Source organism: Procambarus clarkii, chromosome 32, assembly GCF_040958095.1.
Source record: "Procambarus clarkii isolate CNS0578487 chromosome 32, FALCON_Pclarkii_2.0, whole genome shotgun sequence".
Lineage (NCBI taxonomy): Eukaryota > Metazoa > Arthropoda > Malacostraca > Decapoda > Cambaridae > Procambarus > Procambarus clarkii.
This window is the reverse complement of record NC_091181.1, coordinates 18,907,370-18,929,767: the sequence shown is the minus strand read 5'-3', so window position 1 is coordinate 18,929,767 and position 22,398 is coordinate 18,907,370. Positions and strand designations below refer to the sequence as shown.

At 40.3% G+C, this 22,398-nt stretch overlaps 1 protein-coding gene across 3 annotated transcripts in view; it reads left to right on the top strand.

Annotated features, from left to right (window-relative positions):
- The window catches only part of LOC123751508 (carbonyl reductase [NADPH] 3), a 105,815-nt gene extending 85,085 nt beyond the window's left edge, over positions 1-20,730 (top strand). For all 3 annotated transcript variants that reach the window (XM_069334986.1, XM_069334987.1, XM_069334988.1), the window contains exons 5-7: positions 12,744-12,997; positions 15,275-15,458; positions 19,622-20,730. In XM_069334986.1, coding sequence (XP_069191087.1) covers positions 12,744-12,997; positions 15,275-15,458; positions 19,622-19,768 — 585 coding nt within the window. In that variant the 3' untranslated portion in view covers positions 19,769-20,730. The remainder of the gene's footprint in view (positions 1-12,743; positions 12,998-15,274; positions 15,459-19,621) is intronic.
- The last annotated feature ends 1,668 nt before the right edge of the window (positions 20,731-22,398 follow it).

The following is a 22,398-nucleotide window of genomic DNA, read 5'->3' as shown; positions in this document are numbered from 1 at the left end:
ATACCATAACATCAGAGCATGCCAGCAGACACGATGATACCATAACATCAGAGCATGCCAGCAGACACGATGATACCATGACACCAGTGGGCGCAGCAACACCAGACCATGCAACAGCACCGGTGCACATTGCAGCAACATGGCGCATCTGATGACAAACAACCTCAAGATGGATAATCACATTCAAGAATGTCTCACTATACTACAGTGGAACTGTAATGGAGTCCGCAATAGAATTAATGACATCATACAGTATGTCTGTGAACACCAAACTGACGTCATAGTGCTACAGGAGACGATGGTAGGTGATGACTTCAACCCATGATTCAGCGGTTATCACAAGTTCTCCCTGCCCGCTGGGGAAAGAAAACGGGGTCTCATCACTTTTGTAAATAACAACATTCCCGCACAGATTATTGATGACCTGCACATGGGGGATGAGTTTGAATCACTGGGAGTAACCCTTTACTTAAACAATAATGCCCTACATATAATCAACCTATATGTGCCACAGAGTAAACTTGACCTTGATACACTACCTGAATTTGTTAATGAAGAACCTACCTGCTGGTCGGTGATCTTAATGCCAGACACCCACACTTTGGTGCCAACTGTCATCAGCCAATGTCAATGGACGGAAACTGTCACTCTATGTTAGGGGAAGTGAAAACCTTAGAGTCCTGGGTGATGAACAGCCAACTCACCTCAGAGGAGGAAGACTAGACTATGCTCTTCTGCTGAATGCACAGGACACGGATGCCAGTACACAGTTTATGTAGTGACCACTGGGCACTGATTACCACCGTCGACATGAGCAAGAGAAGGAAAGAGACAAATAAAAGAAAAATGTTATCACTCGGACTAGATATTAGGCCGCTCCTCATAAACAAGATGAGTGACTGGTTAACGGAATACCAAATCCCCAGAAGACACTGATAAATTTGTTGATGATCTTAATAACCAAATTGAGTGCTGTATTAGAGCTAAGCGCCGTGCGACTGGGCGAAGTAACCCTCAGAAGAAGAAGAAAATAAAATAGTATGAGAATGATTACATAAAGATGCTCAATGCAAATGTAAAGGTCATGAGTAGAAAGTAGCGGAGACATCCCACTGACAGCAACCAAGAGCTGTTTAAAACTGTGTTTCAGGTAGCCAGGGAAGAGAAGATTAAAGAGCGGGAAAGACAATGGCTTGAATTCACTAGCTCTATTGGAAGAGAAACATCTGCAAGACAAGTGTGGGCGAAAATTCAGATAGCTAGGAGGGGGGCAGACCCCAGCCTGTGGCTCACAAAGACCCCAAAGGTAAGGATGAGGAACTAATTCACAAGTGGAATGATGCAGCATCCTCCTCCTGAACAAATCCACAAGGACCGTGACGAGGATTCGAACCTGCGTCCTCCTCCTCCTCCTCCTCCCTCCCTGCAGAATTAAGCATGGAACAGCTCCTGCGGCATAATGACAGAAGAATCAGGATAACAAGTGATGATGAGTATGGAGAACCAATCACAGCCCAGGAAGTAAGGGGGGCTATGAAAAAGGGTAAAAGAACTGCACCTGGTGAGGATGGAATCACCTATAACATACTTAATGCACTGTGTGAAGTGTCTGGGAATCCACTACTCCACATGTTTAACAAATAATTCCAAATGGAGTGTTGCCCACAAAGTGGAAACACACAATAATCGTTCCCACACCGATGCCCAATGGCCCTGGCAATTACAGACCTATCAGTCGCATGTCATGCACTTGCAAGATGCTTGAATGGATCATTCTAAACCGACTATTGCACAAAATAGGCAGGCTAGGGGAGGGGGTCAATGGATTTGTTAAAGGACGGAGTACAGCAAATTGCATAGTTAATTACCTAGCTAATGACACAGCTAGGTACTCTGTATTTGTTGACATCAAAGGAGCCTTCGACAAAGCACTGGGGATTGTGATCCTGGATGAGCTTACATGCAAGGATGTCAAGGGGGAGACTCATGAAATGGACTGAAGACTACCTCACAGGGAGGAAAGCCAAGGTCTGCTTTAATGGAGCAGTGTCAAGAACAATGAGTATGGAACTCAGTACTCCCCAAGGCGGAGTCTTAAGCCCCACACTATTCAGTGTACTTATGAACGCCATTGCAGATATTGATTTTCCGGAAGGGACGCAACGAGTGGGTTATGCAGATGATGTCCTAATACAAGCTCCCACCTTGGGAAAAATTAAACAGTCCATTGAACTCCTTGGAAGGAAATGTATTGAGCTCGGTTTCACTCTCTCCACAAACAAGACAAAAGCATACTCCCATCACAAGAGGGGAGAAAATGAAGAACTACAAATTAATGGTGTAACACTTGAATGGGTTGATCACTATCGGTACCTTGGCGTCACTGTCGGCTCTAATAAGGGGAAGAAAAAGGAGCTCAACCAACTCATAGGAACATGCAAAAGTCGCCTCAGGGCACTGAAAGCTATGACATGGAATGGACATAGAGCCTCTATTGCCGTGCTTAAAATGATGTACACAGCCTGCGTGCACTCCGTCATAGACTATGCCGCACCAGTTTTGTGCACCTACTCCCAAAGTGATATGAAAAAGCCAGAAAGCATTCAAAATGAAGCCATGACAATCATTCTTGGAGTCCCAAGAACTGACAAAACGTCTAATCTACGAGAAGTGTTGTCCCTCCCCAGTGTTAAAAGTAGAATTAAGGAACTGAAAGCTAAGCTTGCCATTAGGATAGCCAGAGATCCCCATTACAGTGATATTGCCAAGAAAAATCTGAGTTCTGTGCTGCTAACAGAAGGAAACAGGGAAACAGGAGAACCAAAAAATGGCATCACAGATCAGTCTGCCTCTTCAAAGAGCTTCACCTGCTTGAGCAAGCCTGTGAGCTCATGCCTGTAGAGAGGTTACCTCCCTGGGAGGATGACTCATGCAGGATTATCATCAATGAAATGGCAACCAAAAAATCCAACATGATACCACAAGAAATGAGGCACAAGTATCTCCAGGAAATTTATAGAAGCCGGAAATGAATTAGATCAAATCTACACTGATGGGTCATCAAATCCTGTCAATGTTAGGGCTGATGCAGCATATACTGTAATTAAGGATAATGCTTTTCAACGCAGAAATGAAGAAAAAGCGGGTATTGGGAGCTATGCCTCTTCAACGCAAGCAGAGCTAACAGCCATTGTTATGGCATTAAGATTCCTTAAAAGACACACTAATGGTGCAGTACTTTGCACTGATTCAAAAGCAGAACTGCAAAACGTAAGTAAAAATCGGGCAGAAAATCTTGCATATTTGAAATTAAAAGAGCTGTGAGGGTATTAACAAACAAGGGAAGAGTCGTCAAGTTTCTGTGGATCCCCTCCCATGTTGGAATATGTGGAAATGAACGAGCAGATGTGCTGGCTGCTGAAGGTGCTGAAGGAAATCATTGAAAACTTCATACCCAAGACTCTTCTACAAATTAGAGGTATTGTCAGGCAACATCACGATGACAAGGTCATTGAGGAAAGGAGAATAGAAGCACAAGCCAATGAATCTGTACGATGGTACAACATGGTTGAAGCTGGCAATCCCAGTCATTATAGACGAAGAGGAGGAGGACACGGGAGAGAATCAGTAATAGCAAGAATCCGTTTTGGATACAAATATCCATGGAGATTCGGAATGAAAAAAACAGCTAATCAGCGGAATTGCAGAATCTGTGGTGAGAGTGATGGACATCGCCTTGAACACTATCTACGTGAATGTGAACACCTGAGAGAAATCAGAACTATGTATAGAATAATAAACCCCACATTGTTTGAGTTAGGAAAACACTATTTGTCAAATATTGATACTGTTCTTAAATGATTCCCCCCATTTTGCACCCGCAAGATAACGTAAATTTTTATGGGTTGACAGATGTTAATCTTCTAGTTTGAGGAGCTGTTCACTTGAGACAGTTAAGCAAGTCCAAGCTGTGTCTGGGTACAAATGACAGGATGAACAACCCAGCTGGTTTTCTTCCTATTGGGGAGTGTTGTACATGCTGCTATGGTGGTGTGTCCACTCACAGGATGAGTGGCGCTGCCCAATAAACTCGCCCCTCGGGGCAAAATTTAAAAAAATAAAAAAAATATACAGACAGAGACAGACAGCAGATACAGATAGACAGACAGACAGACAGACAGACAGACAGACAGACAGACAGACAGACAGACAGACAGACAGACAGACAGACAGACAGACAGACAGACAGACATAGGCACAGACAGATAGACACAGACTATAACTAATTTTGTCTTCAGACAACATACAGCCCCTCTGTTTAAGTCCCTTAACATGCTAAACATACACTCACACCACTCATTCTCATGTACTATTTACATGTACAAAACCTGTTCCTAAATGCTAATCTTGATGTGAAACTTTTCCAGGATAGTTGTAATAGAACCGATGAGTATCACACCAGAAATAAAAATATTTTTGATATCCCCAGTGTCAAACTAAATCTGTGTTAACACTCAATGCAAATAAAAGGGCCCAATCTTTGGAACTCACTCCCTGACAAATTAAAAAAAATCCAACCTATGCCTTATTCAAAAGTAAAACCAAAGTGTACCTGATTTCATCATCGTAGTTTCCTACCTTGTGTTTCAAACTCACACTGTATCTTGTATTACCCACTTCCCCAATATTAGTACTTAAGATGTATATATTCACCAGTGTAATCACCTCTTCAACTTATATTGTTGTTATCTGTTGATATAAAACCTTGCTATAATGTACCTTTTCATCTTACCTGATATGTTAAGGACCTGCCCGAAACGCTTTGCGTGTTAGTGGTTGTGAGATTATACCCTATGAGGTGAATAGGTTACAAGTATTTATTAGCCAGATATGCACTTCGTGGTACTATCATTGATAATTTCCCAGCACCACGTTAGGCACCAGATGTGATGTTATCCCAATATTAATACAAGTGACCCCAATCAGAAAGGACTGCACTAGCATCAAAACAAATGCCGTAATGACAGCTGATTACTTTAAGACTGCACAGGGATGCATAGAGCAACTGCAGGAGTCCAAATCCTTGGCACTCCCTATCCACTAGGTCGTGGAGCTTCCGTAACTACTGAGGGTAGTTGTCAAAGTAACTCGTCGGTGTCTCACACCAAATACTTCTATATTTAATGTGTAAGGCCGTGAAATAGTTCGAGTCCAAGTATCCAAAGCAACATGAGGTGTCACTTTCAAGGGCAATGGCAGAGTCAGAACAGGGTACAAAGGGCTTTAGAAGGTGTGAACGTAAAGGCACTTGTAGTTCAACAAATAGCAATTTATTCATAAAACTTAATACTAGCAATACTTGGCAAGAATAGTTTAACGTTACGTTAATATCCGTCGTGGTGCTTGTCAGAGCAAGGCTAGCCGGAAGAACTGAGGTTCCGGTTCGGACCGCTCGCGGTACTAACTCTAACTACACTTAACAAAGTGGGCGACCACTCCAGACGCAAAATAGCAGTTCATCACGACTGCAACAAGCAATAATAAAGACACAATAAATTGACAACAGACAGACTTGTCACAGAGACCAGACTTCCATGCAACACTCAATTAATTACGTTAATACACAAAGACAGACCGATGGCACTTGATCTCATTAATTTCAATCAAAACAATCACAGATATTTACGTTACTTAGCAAATCCAGTTACATTAATATGTCTCCAGGATATCCATATCAAAACAAGGTAACCTACGTTAATAACACTGTCAACTCAGACAGTCAAGCAAATTAAAACAAGCAATCCCTGAGTAACCGCTCAAGGTCTTGTCAGACTTGACAGCTCACTTAACTCACAGAGAATTACGTTAACGTTTGGCGATCACTGAGACCGCTTGACAAACGCTGATTAGTCAACACGATTTCTAATCACCACGTACTAATCAAAACAATAATCAGTTGTGTTAAATCAATACACTGACTTCTCAAAATAATGAATACTAAGTTCAACTGACTTCTAAAGATAATGACCATTAAGTCACACTGACTTCTCAAAACAATGAGCACTAAGTCAAACAACACCGGGTCATGTAGACCAACACAAACCGTTACACAATACAATGCGTAACCACGGCACTGAAGAACACACAACACTGACACAACTGTAAATAAAAACAATGCAATAGTAGGCATCCTTCAGTCTAAAGACTATGGAGTTGCGCCCTGGGAGGGCGCAAAGCCTGGGTAAATAAATAAAGAAATAAACTTTTATTTAGGTAAGGTACATACATACAAGGTAAGATACAAAGTTGAAGGATTTATAGATAGAGCTGGTACATATAATGCCTAAAGCCACTATTACGCAAAGCGTTTCGGGCAGGAAAATCATTAAAGACTAAAACTTAATACTAATTGAGTTTAAAGTATAAAATGTGTTGAGAACAAATAAAAATAAAAATAAGAAAGGGGGGAACATGGCTGAAAAAGCAGCACAAATACAATTAGGTCGACAAACAGCGTTGTTTAAAAAAACAGACATTGGTTGGCAATAAAGGGGTAAGGTAGGTTACAGGGAATTTATTAGGTTGTGCTTCGTTTTTATCTTAAACTGGTTGAGAGAGGTACAGTCTTTAACATGATTGGGAAGGTCATTCCACATTCTGGGTCCCTTGATTTGTAGAGCATTTCTAGTTTGATTAAGTCGTACTCTTGGAATATCAAAACTGTATTTGTTTCTGGTGTGGTGCTCATGGGTTTTGCTACAACCTTCTATGAAGCTTTTGAGGTCAGGATTGGCATTACAGTTCAGCGTTTTATATATGTATAATACACATGAGAGAATGTGCAGTGAATTAATGTCTAACATATTCAGAGATTTGAGTAGGGGTACCGAGTGATGTCTGGGGCCAGAGTTGGATATTGTCCTAATAGCAGCTTTGTGTTGAGTAATTAGAGGATGTAAATGATTTTGGGTAGTAGAACCCCAAGCACAAATACCATAGTTGAGATATGGATAGATGAGAGAGTAATAGAGAGTCACCAGGGCAGGGCGGGGTACATAATATCTGATCTTAGAAAGAATGCCAACAGTTTTTGAAACTTTTTTTTATATATTTAGAATGTGTCCCTGGAAATTCAGCTTGTGGTCAATGAGAACGCCAAGGAATTTGCCATCTAATTTGTTACAAATTCGGGTATTGTTTATTCTGAGATTTATTTGATTAGAGGATTTATTGCCAAACAGAATATAGAAAGTTTTGTCAATGTTAAGGGTGAGTTTGTTGGCAGTTAGCCAAAGATGGACTTTATTTAGCTCAGTATTTACTGTGGCATTTAGAGCAAGGGGGGTCAGGACTAGAGTAAATGAAGGTTGTGTCGTCAGCAAATAGAATAGGTTTGAGGTGTTGGGAGGCATTTGGAAGGTCATTAATGTAGATGAGAAAGAGGAGAGGGCCAAGTATGCTGCCCTGACGAACACCGATGTTGATGGGTAGGGTGGGAGAATTGAATTATTCACAGAAACATTTTGGAGCCTGTCAGTAAGGTAAGATTTGAGGTATTGCAGGGAGTGTCCTCTGACTAAATAGTGATGTAATTTAAGAAGAAGGTTTTGGTGGTTGACAGTGTCAAAAGCCTTACGCAGGTCCACAAATAACCCAACAGGGAACTCATTTTTATCAAGAACTGCATGTATCAAGTTAATCATACTAATAAGTGCATCGTTAGTGCTTTTTTTTGGGTCTGAAGTCATATTGACAAGAGCTAAGTATATTGTGTTTGGCTAGATAAGAGTAAAGCTGCTTGTAGATTAGTTTTTCAAATATTTTTGACAAGTTAGGCAGGATTGATATGGGTCTGTAGTTGTTAACATCTGTGAGATCACCACATTTGTGGACAGGGGTTACTCTCGCTTTTTTTAGAATATCTGGAAAGGTATGGAGTTCAAGTGACTTGTTGAAGAGCAAAGCAATAGCAGGGGCTAAAGATCTGGAGACTTTTTTGTAAATTAAAGTTGGTATCTCCTCAAGGGCACAAGACTTGTTTTTAAGGGAAAGGATTATCTCATTAACGTCAGTGGAATTAGTAGGCTTTAGGTACAGAGGCTGTGGATAGTTACCTGTAAGATAGTCCTGAACATCAGTACTGGAAGATGGAATATCATTTGCAAGGGATGACCCAATGGAAGAGAAGAACCTATTGAACTCAATAGAAGAATCAGAGGCTTAAAGCTGACCATTGTTATTGGACAGGAGTGTTGGTTTGTTATTTAAAATCTTCTTTGATCCCAATATTTGTGAAATTGTGCTTCAAGTTTTTTTAATGTTGCTCTTTGTTTGGGTAAATTTATCTTCGTAGTATTTAGTTTTGGCTCGTCTAATTATTTTAGATAACAATAATGAGTAATTCTTTGAGAATTCTTTGGAGACGGTTCCTAACCTATATTTCTTCTCAAGGTCATGTTTTTTTTTTTTTTTTGAGATATATACAGGAGTTGTTACATTCTTGTACAGCCACTAGTACGCGTAGCGTTTCGGGCAGGTCCTTAATCCTATGGTCCCTGGAATACGATCCCCTGCCGCGAAGAATCGTTTTTTCATCCAAGTACACATTTTACTGTTGCGTTAAACAGAGGCTACAGTTAAGGAATTGCGCCCAGTAAATCCTCCCCGGCCAGGATACGAACCCATGACATAGCGCTCGCGGAACGCCAGGCGAGTGTCTTACCACTACACCACGGAGACCATTTTATTAATGGATTTAAGTATTCCCTTTGTAAGCTAAGGATTGTTAAGCCTTTTGGTTGTACCTTGTTTCGTAAGCATAGGACAGTGGGTGTTATAAAGGCTGAGAGTTTTTTGAAGAAAAGATTGCACTGCTAGGTTGATGTCCCCTATGTTATCTAACTCGGACTCCCAGTTGACATTATCAGCAACAGTTATAAAATTGCCTATAGCAGTTTCATTGTGCAGCCTAAAACTTAACTCCCTTGACTCAAGAGGTGGTTTGTTAATGTTAGTGAAGAGAAATGTGGGGTAATGGTCTGTAGTGCTATCGGTAATTATACCTGAAGTAAGCGGAGAGGTTTTGTTGGTCCAGATGTGATCTAGAGTCGTGGCAGTACTATCAGTGATTCTAGTAGGTCTAGTGATTAAGGGTATGAGGAAGCAGGAATTCATACAGTTGAGGAAGCTAACAGCAGTAGGGTGTTCAGGCTCGCAGAGGTCAATATTAAAGTACCCTGCGATAATTAGATGGTTTTTGTTCAGTCTGTTATCTAGTATTAGATTTCTAAGGTTGGAGTTGAATTCGGACACATCTGTGTTAAGAATTCTATAGACTGCACCCACAGACAGGACAGACTCAGCACCCTTGATTCTGAAACCGGCGAAGATATACTCCCCACAGCAGTCTCTAGTTCTAATTACTTTTAAGATGTTAGTTCTTGGTGGTAGTAAAGAGCAGTACCACCACCTCTCTGAATTTGACGACAGTTGTGAATTGCCGAGTAGTTAGGCATGTTAAAGAGTTGAGTAGTATCCTCTTTCAACCACGTTTCAGTAAGTATAATAAAAGAGAATTTGTTGTCAATAGTTTCAATCAAGGCACTAACATCATAGAAGTGTTTACCTAGAGATCTAACGTTCAAGTTGATTACAGAGGTATTGTGATTATGTGTTAATACATTGTTTACATCATGTGCTGTATAATATCTGCAATTTTGACCATTTAAGTGATGATTGTCATAGATAGTGGATAAGAGGTTTAGTTCTGGGTCTATACTTGTCTGCATAAAAAGGCTGGTTGTTGGAAAACAAGGCAAGAATGGCAATTACAAAATAGGAATTTGAAATAAAAGGGGGAAAGAGAAAAAAATATATAAACAAGACTATACAAAACAAACACAAAATGAACAAAAAAAGAAAAATGAGGTAGCTTACAAGGGGCTTACAGGTACTCTCAGGTACACTAAGTAATAATTTGCATTACGAGACACAGGGAAAGCCAGGGGTACAATGGAGTAAGGAAGTATGGCGAGGCTAAGCAACCTAGGTAATAAATGAAATCAAAGAAAAAAGTTGATTAATAAACATAGGCAAATTTAAGCTAAAGATTATTACCTATAAATAGTTTAGTTATGAACGTATAATTAATAAGACCTAAAGAAATATTAAAGCACTCAGTTAATTAAGTCTAATAAATGACTTAGGTAGGTAGGTAGGTAGGTAGGTAGATATGGAGGAGAAGCTGTTACCCATGCAGCAGGTCCCCCCTCTCCACGTTGCTGAAATTATCCAATAGAAAGGCAAATGCCAATACACATGGTTCCAGCAACGTCGCAGGAGCTGCCAGAACGAGGTCGACGTCAACAACGAACTGCCTTAGGGGCTCCAACTCCGGATTTTTCCTCGAGGTTGACTCCTGAAGCCTTTCCCAAAAAAGGGGTATGGCCGCAAGTCAGCGGAGGTTTAAAATCAGGGTTTTCCTTCCACTAGATGGGCTGCCTTCCCAGGCTATCGAGTCCCATCTACCCGGAGCAGCTGGTTTTAAGGCGCCAGAGACACGCCCTCGCCCCTTCTCCTGTCGGTAACAGCAGTTCCGCCGGACTTAAAGACTAAGCCACCCGTGCAGGCCAGGAGTTGGTTGTCAGAGGCTATTGGAGACGCATGCCGTATAGGAGCATTTTATAGGCCATGGGAGCTCGTCCCCCATTACCACCCCCGGCTATGACAACCCCTTGGAACCAAAACAATGCAATAATAATACAATAACACTTACTTTTTAATTACTGCATGTCCCCTGGAAGTAAAGAAGAATGACATGGACATAACACGGAGTCACTAAATGTGTAATTAATGTAGTGTAAGATGACAAACACACTTCAGATCCGGTTACAGTAATCAGGCAGACTAGCTGTAATAGGTATTGTGCTTCCTCGGGGAATCGAACTCCTTCCCGTAGAGGGATTATGAATAACGAACACCGATCGGCTGACTAGGTCAACATGAGGAATTTGGCACTAAGACAAATGAGACAAAGAAATAATGGTTTGAGTACTCACGTTAATTATACCAGTATTTCCCACACATTCGATAAGCATTCACCCTCACTATGACCTCCGCTGTTGATTGAAGACACAGGAGTTACGGAGTGAGGTGAGCAAGGATAAGTGAGAGGTGCGGCTGGGTGAGGCGGCTTGGGGGCCTGCCTCGGGCAGCGTGTGTTTTTTTATTATTATTATTATTATTTTATACCACAGACGTGGCCACACATACTGTGTGGCCACAGCCACGAGACGCTAGGGCGAAAATCGCCTGGCTCCCGCACTAATAAACTCAGGAGGGCTCACAAATGTACACCGGGTATGCACACTAGCGTGATTTGCTGAAGGCTGACTGAATACACGCTGGAATATTTTGGGGGGACTCACGGGATGGGTGCACAAGGTGATCACTGAGTGGACGAAAGATAAACAGAGTCCACAAATCCCAATAACTGAATATCCCTGAAAGAATTTCAACCACTTGGAATCGCATTGCTCGATTCCTTCCACGCAGTTTGCACAGTGATATTGTACGGATCGCTCTCTATGAAGCAGATGAACACCGATTTACTTGACACAGTCCAGTTGCATCTGTGGGGTGACAAGTGCGACGGGTAAGATTTCCATCTTGTATCTTCATTATGTGACATCTACCAGCACCCATCGATTACCGGATTCTGCGACGATAATGTTGGGTCGTGGGAGATACACTTCAGCTGGCTGAACTATGATGTAGACAGGAATAATCCCCTGATCTGGCCGGAACAAAGGACTCCCCGTCTACCTAAGACAGCGTCAGGGCATAGAATACTCGCCTGAGTGCGGGAAGGAGCCTAGGGCCAGGTGTCCCCTTGGTGTGGAACAGCCAATCAGGCTTGAGCATTGGGTAGGCACAGATGCCTCCTCTAATCACAACCACCTGCCGGTGACGTGACGTCACGGCGACCTTTACCTCAGGCGACAGGCCGACGGCCCTCTCTCCTCCCTTTTTGTTGCTAGGCGACTTTAGACCAGAATTCAAGCTGAACCTGTAACTATTTATCCAGAAATGCTACAGCAACGATCGTTAGTTCTCTGGATAGCTGAAGGTGTCTGCTTCCTAAAGACATCTAATTTTGACCTCCAATCTCCTATATCAAGGGAGATAGACTTTTGTGCACACCCGTGCACTCTCTGAAATTTTACTAAAGCCAAAATATCGATTTTCTCCTTCTATCTACTATGTGTAAGCTAGCTCAGAAATGTAATCTCTATCAGTGGTCAAAACGCTCGTGAAGTGCGGGGTGTGTTACCACTGCGGCAGGGGGACTGATATTTCATAATAATTTCATAAAACTAGTAATAATTTTTGAAGATTACATTATTAACTATATAACGTCAATTTCTCTAAAGCTTGTTGAAATGTATTCCACATTCTGATTACGTAGAAAACACAAATAAAATTGTTATTTTTTTAATATGTTTATTTTAAGGTTACAGTGCTAAAATTTTCTCAGAAGTCTTAGACTCATATATTCCTTCTTCCCTAGAACTTTGAACAATATTGACATTTCAATTTCACTTTCATCAGTAATATCTGGAATTTACCCTCCATTTGCGCCAGACCTTTCACAGCCCTTTCACTCAACTTTTTGTGATTTGTTCAGGATCTATAATGTAAGTGTATTTTAAGCATAATATTTAGTTCTTTTTATATTACAACAGGCAACAGCAACTGAACCATTTGGAGAACAAGCAGAGAACACAATAAGGGTGAATTATTTTGGCACACTTGCAGTGTGTCGGGCACTCTATCCCCTTCTTCGGCCTCATGCCAGGGTGTCAATGGTGTCTAGCAGTGCCGGTCATCTCTTGAGAATCAATGGAGATGAACCTGCTGCATCAGCTCTTAGGCAGAAGTTGTCATCCTCAACACTTACTGAAGGAGAACTCAGTGAATTAATGAATCAGTTCATAAAGTAAGAATTGAGATTTTTGGGCAGAAAATATTTTTTGTTCTGTGTTTAAGTTTCTGAGGCTACTGTATGGAACAGCTTTTTATATGTTTAATATGAAAATCTTTTGCTTCAATTTAAGATGTTAAAGTTTACTTTGTATATAATTTTGAATTTTGTACATACCTTTTTAACATTTCTTATTCCAAAATTGTTATTTAAATACAACACTGAAATAGGTTCAGAGAGTGTTCAGTGTGTGGTCTTTGTTACATCCTGGTTGGCTCTACTCAGTTCCAGTCACATACGGTCCATGCAGGTCTTTAAATGTCTACTGGAGTCCCCCCCCCCCTTCACTGAGGCTCATGGACCAGAGGATTCAAGATCACTCTCACTGAAGGAAAGAGCCGCCAGAAAGGTAGGGAGACCTAAAACAAACAACAGCAACGGAAAAAAGTAAAAAAACAACAATAAAAAATGGGAAAATAAGCCACATATAAAGGAGTCTAGAGAAATATAAAAAATACAGAAAATGGGTAACCAACGAGTAAATGGGTAAAAATGGGTAACAGCAACTCGTTCAATGACTGGAGGAATCTGAATCAATCGTAGCTGGTCAATTTCCAAAGATTGAGGCTGTGCCGTTGGTCCGCCCAATCCCACTTTGGGGCCGGGACATACACTGACGGTACAAGGTCACCTCTATCTCGGTCGACTTTTGCCAACCCGCAATGACCCGATATAGTTTAAGGGACGAATCCTTATTGTTACACCGACCCCTAGGACGAGGAAGGGACTGACCAACTCCACCACAGGCAGCGGGAAAGGACGCAAAAAGTTCATAAATCGTCGGACCAGGAGTTGGCAAAACAAGCCAACCCCCCCCCCCCCCCCCTCCACCTCCACCACCACCTCCACAGTGGCATCAAAGAGGCGAACCTTGAAAGGACCAGCATGAACCATTAGAGAACCAACTTTCCATAAACCGTAGTAGTGCTGTCGAGCAGAATAGGAATTCGCAACAGGAGGCACATCAACATGGGAAACAGACCTTCTGATTACCTACCTCGACCAGCAGGCAGGCAAGACTCCACCAGACCCTTTCTGAGTGGGGGCAAAACCTTCAAGAAGACAACAGATGGTCAATTGGGTGGGATGAAAAAGTCACAGTAGATAAAACCTGCGCAACAGAGTCCTCAGGAACCTCTGTGTCGAGGTTCCTCGACAGAACCTCTACACAGAGGTTCTTCTTCTGTGTTGACGTCCTATTGTAACACAGAACAAAATACAGGGATTTGACAGGAGCAGAGCAGCAGCAGCCAGTTATTTCTAAAAGATGGGTGATAAGTATTGGGTTAATCAGTCCAATGCCACACAAAACCGGTGAGCTTTTGAAAGATTCACCAAATATCATGCCGCCAGAACCCTACTCAAATGCCAAAACCCACGAAACTGAGTCTGGCTCAACTTAGAAAACTCTTCGTTAATTGGTATAATAGAACCCATCACCAGAAATAAATATATCTTTGATATCCTCAGAGTCAAACTAAATATGTGCAAACACTCCATGCAAATAAAAGGACCCAGTATGGAATTCACTCCCTAATGAATTAGCAAATTATCCAACCTATGCCCTATTCAAAAGTAAAACCAAAAAGTACCTAATTTCTTTTTCGTAGTTTCCTACCTTATGCTGCACTCACACTGTATCTTGTGTTACCCACTCCCCCAATTCTAGTACTCAATTCAAATTCAAATTCAAATTTGTACTCAAAGAAATATGTGTATAAAGAACATAGGAGTAATGTACAATTGTACATTACTCATATTTAAATAACCCTAGGCTTTAATAACCTACAAGAGCCTGGTGGGGCTTGATAGGTTCGAATTTACCTGAGGGCCATTAACACTAGTGGCCTCGACGAGGACAGGAAGCCGGTGGCTTGTCGAAGGTCCCCACATTTGCCTTGATGATCTTTTCCAGTTGGATTTTAAAACCCAAAAGAGATTTGGCATTTACAGCTTCGGCGGGTAAGTGGTTCCATGGGTTTCTAACTCTGTGGGTGAAAAAGCATCACCTGTTCTCAGTCCAACATTGTGGCTTGTTGAGCTTGAAACCGTTGCTCCATGTTTGTGTTACATCTGACCTGCTGAAGAAATTTTCCGGATCACGAAAGCTAACCAGTTGGGTAGCTAGCTACTGAGGAGCAAGCCAGAAAGAGCCACTTCATTACATTCAACACTAGATTTATATATATTGCAAAAAAACTCATCTTGTAATTTTATGTCAATTCACTGCAGAAAGGCTAAGGATGGAACATATAAAGAAGCTGGATGGCCCAGCAGCACCTATGTAGTAAGCAAAGTGGGGGTATCAGCTCTGACACGTATTCAGCAACGAACCTTTGATGTCGACTCTCGTCCTGATTTGGTGGTGAACAGCTGTCATCCTGGATATGTTGATACGGACATGACTTCTCACACGGTTAGTTGGGATGGACATTTGGCAAATGCTATGAGGTCTCCCATTTCCCAGTCTTCTGCTGGATGTTCTGTCATATTATGACAGTATTAATGAAGGTCAGGTAACAGGTAAGCAATATAAGGGTCTACTTGACCCAATATGAGGGTCAATGCCCACTAAATCCTAGCCAAAACAGTTAATCAGCGGAATTGCAGAATCTGTGGTGAGAGTGATGGACATCGCCTTGACCACTATCTACGTGAATGTGAACACCTGAGAGAAATCAGAACTATGTGTAGAATAATAAACCCCACATTGTTTGAGTTAGGAAAACACTATTTGTCAAATATTGATACTGTTCTTAAATGATTCCCCCATTTTGCACCCGCAAGATAACGTAAGTTTTCATGGGTTGACAGATGTTAATCTTCTAGTTTGAGGAGCTGTTCACTTGAGACAGTTAAGCAAGTCCCAGCAGTGTCTGGGTACAAGTTTTTTTTTTTTTTTTTTACCACAAACGTGGCCACACATTTACAATGCTAACCAGCATATATACATTTTCTTCTGTCCTCCATGGACAGGGTTAGAGAAGTGTTAAACATATAGTTCAAGGGTTTATTGAACACTCAACCACAGAAGGTGATTCGGTGCTTTTAAAATGCTAAGCTAACCTACATACGTAAATACATAGATACACAGATTTACGTATGCTCTACATAAAGTGTTTGATGTGTCTTTTACATAGTGTCATTAATGTACATTCACAAAGGTGAAATGTAATTCTGATCAGCTTCCATATATACTTTATACCCATACATATATATACACACACACATACATACATATATACACACACACATGCATTCACATACATTTGTCTCATTTACTCTGACAAGTGACAGGATGAACAACCTAGCGGGTTTTCTTCCTATTTGGGAGTGTTGTACATGCTGCTATGGTGGTGTGTCCACTCACAGGATGAGTGGCGCTGCCCAATAAACTCGCCCCTCGGGGCCAAATTTAAAAAAAAAATACAGACAGACACAGACAGCAGATACAGATAGACAGACAGACAGACAGACAGACAGACAGACAGACAGACAGACAGACAGACAGACAGACAGACAGACAGACAGACAGATAGACATAGGCACAGACAGACATACACAGACTATAACTAAATTTGTCTTCAGACAACACACAGCCCTCTGTTTAAGTCCCTTAACATGCTAAACATACACTCACACCACATATTCTCATGTGCTATTTACATGTACAAAACCTGTTCCTAAATGCCAAAACTGGCGAGCAAGTTAATATAGCAAAGCTGCACAGAACCTTTTGTACCTCAGTCCCCTCACCGGAGAAGTGTTGCCCAACAAGCAGCTGTGGAGCCAGAGCAAGCTCAACATTCAGCAGAATCTCTTGTGATGGTGGTTACTCCAATATTGGTCTTGCATGTGGAATTTATAATGCTATGAATATTTCCTTGGTGAGATTCTCTCTATGTAATGCTGTGTTAACAGGTTTATTTAGGCTTCTGGCAATAGGCTGCTGGAAATTCGCCTACAGTTCTCATGGTTTGGATGGGTTTGACCTTTCCTTAAAGTTTGCTCACACTGCGTGTGGGTGTTCGAGATATGATGCAGTTTCGGTGCTTACTAGTGGTCATTATTTCTGCCTCTACTATTCGGATTATTGGGTAAATGAATGTTTCTGTTCTGGGACCTACTACATGCGGTGGTTAGGTTTGTTTTGGATGAGACCCCATCTCTGGAGGTGACTTATTAGATGGCTGTCCTATTTTCAGGAGAGGTCTTTCGATTTAATTCATTCTTGTGCAGACGAGGAGTCACAATAACGTGGCTGAAATATGTTGACCCAATCACACACTAGAAAGTGAAGGGACGACGACGTTTCGGTCCGTCCTGGACCATTCTCAAGTCGATGAGAATGCCTTGGAGTTAGTGCCCACATTTTTTTTTATGAAGATATGACGCATTTAGCAACTTGAGTGGCTTGAGTTAGCAACATACTAACTCAAGATGGTAGCAAAATGACAGTGGGAGTAGGCTACAGGGCTGACATAGCAGTAGTAGAGGATGTTAGCCCATGGAACTATCTACCCGCCGAGGCCGTAAATACCAAATCTGTTAACTTTTAGAGTACAACTGGAAAAGATCATCAAGGCAAATAGAGGGACCTTCCACAAGCCACCGGTTTCCTGTCCTCGCCAAGGCCACTAGTGTTAATGGCACTCAGGTAAACAAGTAAACTCTAGTAATTTAGTTATGACACTTGTTCAAAGTTTGCTCCCTAGTCTCACTCTTCTTTTGGTCTTGCTGATGTTGTCAGTCATCTTGTATCTCCTCGATCCATACTCACAACCTAATTAAAGTTTAGGAGCCCGGGTTTCATGTAGGTTTGTGGGTAGAATGTCAAGTCTCCAGGAATTGCCTTTTCCTTGCCACTGGCAGATGTAGTTGTACTGGCATTTTCCGTCACGAAACTGACTTTTTGTTCTGGAGAGTTCTCGGGGTGTGAATTCTCCCTCGTCGGGAACACGTGCCTATTCTCTCTAGTGCTGAACATGAATCCCGGCACTGCTCTGAGTTGCTTGGCTACTTAGGATGGAACTTAGCGGGTGGCAGGGGGGTGCCTTTCAGCCCGTCTTGGCCATTGTTGCCCTCGTCTGAGGGCATTTATGAGTGCCAGTAGGTTCCTCGTATTCTCCACCCATTAAACAGATTTCCGATGTCCTCCTTCGTCCTGAAGGTCATCATTAGTTAACATACCTCCTTGATTATATCCTTTACATAAATCAGGAACAGAATAGGCCTAAGGATTTTTATCTTGAAAAACATAAATTAATAAATGATTCGCAACATGGTTTTACAAATGGCCGTTCATGTTTAACAAATTTGTTATCTTTTTATTCCAGCGTAGTTGAGGCAGTTGACAGTGGTAAGGATTGTGATGTTGTGTACCTTGACTTTAGCAAAGCTTTTGATACAGTGCCACATGAAAGACTGATTAAAAAGATAGAGGCACATGGTATTGGGGGTGTTATATTAAGCTGGATTAGGGCATAGCTATACCAAAGGAAACAGAGAGTTAGTATAACTGGGGTTAAGTCAGAGTGGGAAAATGAAGTAAGTAGAGTGCCTCAGGGCTCTGTCCTGGGACCTCTGTTGTTTATAATATATATAAATGATTTAGATTCAGGTTCGAGTAGCAACATTAGCAAATTTGCCGATGATGCAAAAATCGGCAGGGAAATTAACACGGAAGAAGAGACTCACTATCACTTCAAGTTTATCTAAATAAAGTTTTGAAATGTTCAAAGGATTGGCAGATGCAGTTTAATAATGATAAATGTAACATTTTGAGGCTAGGTAATGATGATAGAGTTACAAGATACAAGGTAGATGGTGTTGAAATTGCGAAAGGGATCTGGGAGTTATGATTAGTAAGAATTTAAAACCAAAGTATCAATGCACGAATGTTCGCAATAAGGCAAATAGGACACTGGGATTTATTAATCGAAGTGTTAGTAACAAGACACCTGGTGTTGTTCTTCAGCTATATCTCTCTGTGGTTAGGCCCCATTTAGATTATGCAGTTCAGTTTTGGTCGCCGTACTATAGAATGGATATAAATTCACTTGGACGTGTCCAACGTAGGATGACAAAGTTAATTCCCCAAATTAGAAATCTTTCATATGAAGAAAGATTAACAAAGCATAAATTGCATTCATTGGAAAGGCGAAGAGCTAGGGGTGACATGATAGAGATATACAAGTGGATTACTGGACATAACAAAAGGGATATTAATAGGGTATTAAAAGTATCAACTCAAGACAGAACCCAAAATTTTGGATATTAATTGAATAAGTTTAGATTTAGGAAAGACTTGGGTAAATACTGGTTCAATAACAGGGTTGTTGATTTGTGGAACCAATTACTGCGTAACGTGGTGGAGGTAGGGTCCCTCGATTGTTTCAAGCGTAGGTTGGACATGTATATGAGTGGAATTGGGTGGTTATAAATAGGAGCTGCCTAGTATGGGCCATTGACGCATACGACTCCTTGAGTCGTATGCGTCAATGTACAAGTTTTTATTTCTTCCTCTGTGTGTATGTATTATATATTTTGACTACATATAAATATTGTTGTATTCCACAGGGTCGTCTTACCATAGAGCAGGGGGCAGTGTGCCCATCATATTTAGCTCTCCTGCCACCTAATATAAAGGAGCCCCGGGGAGCCTTTTTGTGGTACGACAAGCAAGTCGTTGATTGGATTAATGGACCTACACCTTCTGCTTTTTGAACATCATGCAATAAAAATTGGTTGCATTTAATTTCCAACAGCACAGGTAAAAGAATATCAGAGAATGTTTCAGATACATTTAACATGAATATTGAACACGGTTTTATATTTCCTTGTAAATTAAAGGTTTTAGTTTAATGTTTGGAACAGACCTTTGTCATGTATTAATTGGTCAAATTAAATGTGAGCATTTGGAAGCTGATTTCCTGTAGGACAAATTGATTCAAGTTAGTGCCTTCAGCCTTATGCTTTCCCACTCATGAGTCTTTATTTATTTTTATTTAGATATTTATTTATATATATACAAGAAGGTACGTTGGGTTTATGAGCGTACAGAGCATTGAAATTTTACTTTCTTGTAAAGCCACTAGCACATATAGCATTTTGGGCAGATCCTTAATCTAACATATAATTTTAAGAAGGTAATTTCTAGCAAAATAAAAAAAAATGTTTACAGGAACTTTGTAAGAAAGTATAACAATACATTGTAAGAAAGTACGAAAAATACATTGTATAAGAAATTTGACAGAAAAATACATTGTATAAGAAATTTGACCGAAAAAAGTAGGTACATTAAAGTAAAGTTAAGGACTATCCACAGGTACATTGTAGCATAATTTGAGGATTATTGCAAGGTATAATGTAGTAAAAAAATTATATTATAAGGAGCCCAGTATCTTCGTTGCAGGAGCCTCTGTATGTCTATTAATCTATTTGTAAGCTGGCAATTATACTCCTTAGACAAGTTGGCACTTATGGGCTGGGCACTTGAACTCCTGAGGTCAGGCACCACATTGTATTATGGTAAATTAATACTTATTACTTATTTATTGGGTAATTATTACTAGGATAGTTTTGAACCAGTATTTGCCTGTTAAGGATGTACTTCTTTGTGGATAAGATATTTTTGTTTCCTGGTACATTAAATGAATATATAATTAAAAAATAACCTGCATTAATAATTGTTTAATTTTTCTTTACCTTAATTGGTTGGGAATGAATTGTATTTGTTTTCTGACTGTATTGTATGAGCTTGTATGATGATGATAATAATACTCAGAGTAATCACACTAACGCGATGTATCAATGAGAAAATGCCTAGGAGCTGTGATGAGTCAGAGTGCATGAGTGGGGGGGGGGGTGGGATTGTGTGAAAACTCTGGTCCGGTTTCAGTGGAAGCCTCAGAAAACCCTCCTGTGTTCAGTTGTACTCCAAGTTGCACTCCGTTGACCATGCCGTGATTTGGTTGTCTGAGGCGAGTACGTAGCATACCCTTCGCAAAGGGTCGAATCCTCATCATGGCTCCTATTGTTTTTCTCAATAATAATAATTATAATAATAACTTTTATTTAAAAATATACAAAAGAATATTATACAGTGTTTTACTAATTGTTACGAAGCATGTATATTTAATAAGGCTGCTAATATGCAAAGCATTTTGGGCAAACTTTATATAATAGTTAGGTTGTTTAGCGGATCGATGAGGTAGACAATAATAAACAAGATGCAAGCTAGCATATACATTGTTCACGACATTTACCATATGATATACAACTCTTAGGGAGGGCATAATGTAAACAAAAATTTGAGAAAATGAACATATATTTTGGGGTAATACTTAACATTAAATAATAAAAGGTAATATTTACAAATTGTTGAAATATTTGAAAAAAATTGACAATTATGCAAGAAACATTTATAAACTGTCATTGTCTTAACAATACATAGTCACTAATTTCAAAATTGTAGATGAGATTTAAAAAAATGACTTACATTGTTTAATGAAATATTGAAACAGTAGTATGTATTTAGTAACAGATATGTAGTAATTAATAATTTAAGTTGACAACAGAAGTAAGATGGAATGATAAAAGGCGAGGAAAACTGTTTACATACAGTGAATAAGGTAGTTCTTAGTTTCCCTTGACGAGAGAAATATTCTCTTTCATTCTCATTAGGGCGGTCATTCCATAATCTAGGACCCTTGATTTGCAGCATATTGCTGCTTTGACTAAGTCGCATTCTAGGAATATAAAAAATATGTATGTTTCTGGGTTAAGCGAAACTCAAACTTAGAAGGTGAATATAAACTTAAAACTAATTTAATTAAGATTTAAGTAATATGTAAATTCGTGAATAATTGGTGAACATTTAAATCCACGATGGACATGACTGACTATGAGATACATATTAGGGCATTTAACTCAGCCTCCCAGAAAATCAGATCTGTGGGAAAATCTGACTCCAATGTTTGAATTAATTAAAAGGAAAAAACTTCAATGGCTATGAAGGACCACCACTTTTTGAGAAAAAGTGGAAAACAAAAATGAACAAGTGGATTAATATTGATACCAAGAACTAGTGTCCTATGGATCTTAATGGGACTGTAATTTATCATGAAAATAAGAGCCAAATTCTCTTTCACAAATTGGGGGGTACGAGCGCTAAGATACGAATACGTCCTAGCACCAATACTCTAACGCTGGTTCTTCCGTTAGAAAGAAATGTAAATGTAAATGCATATTATAGTTCATACACATAGAATCAAATATGAAGTGAAAGTAGTAAATAATGGATATCACTGGTAAATGATAAGTAAATGGCAATTTTCAATAGAAATCATTTATGT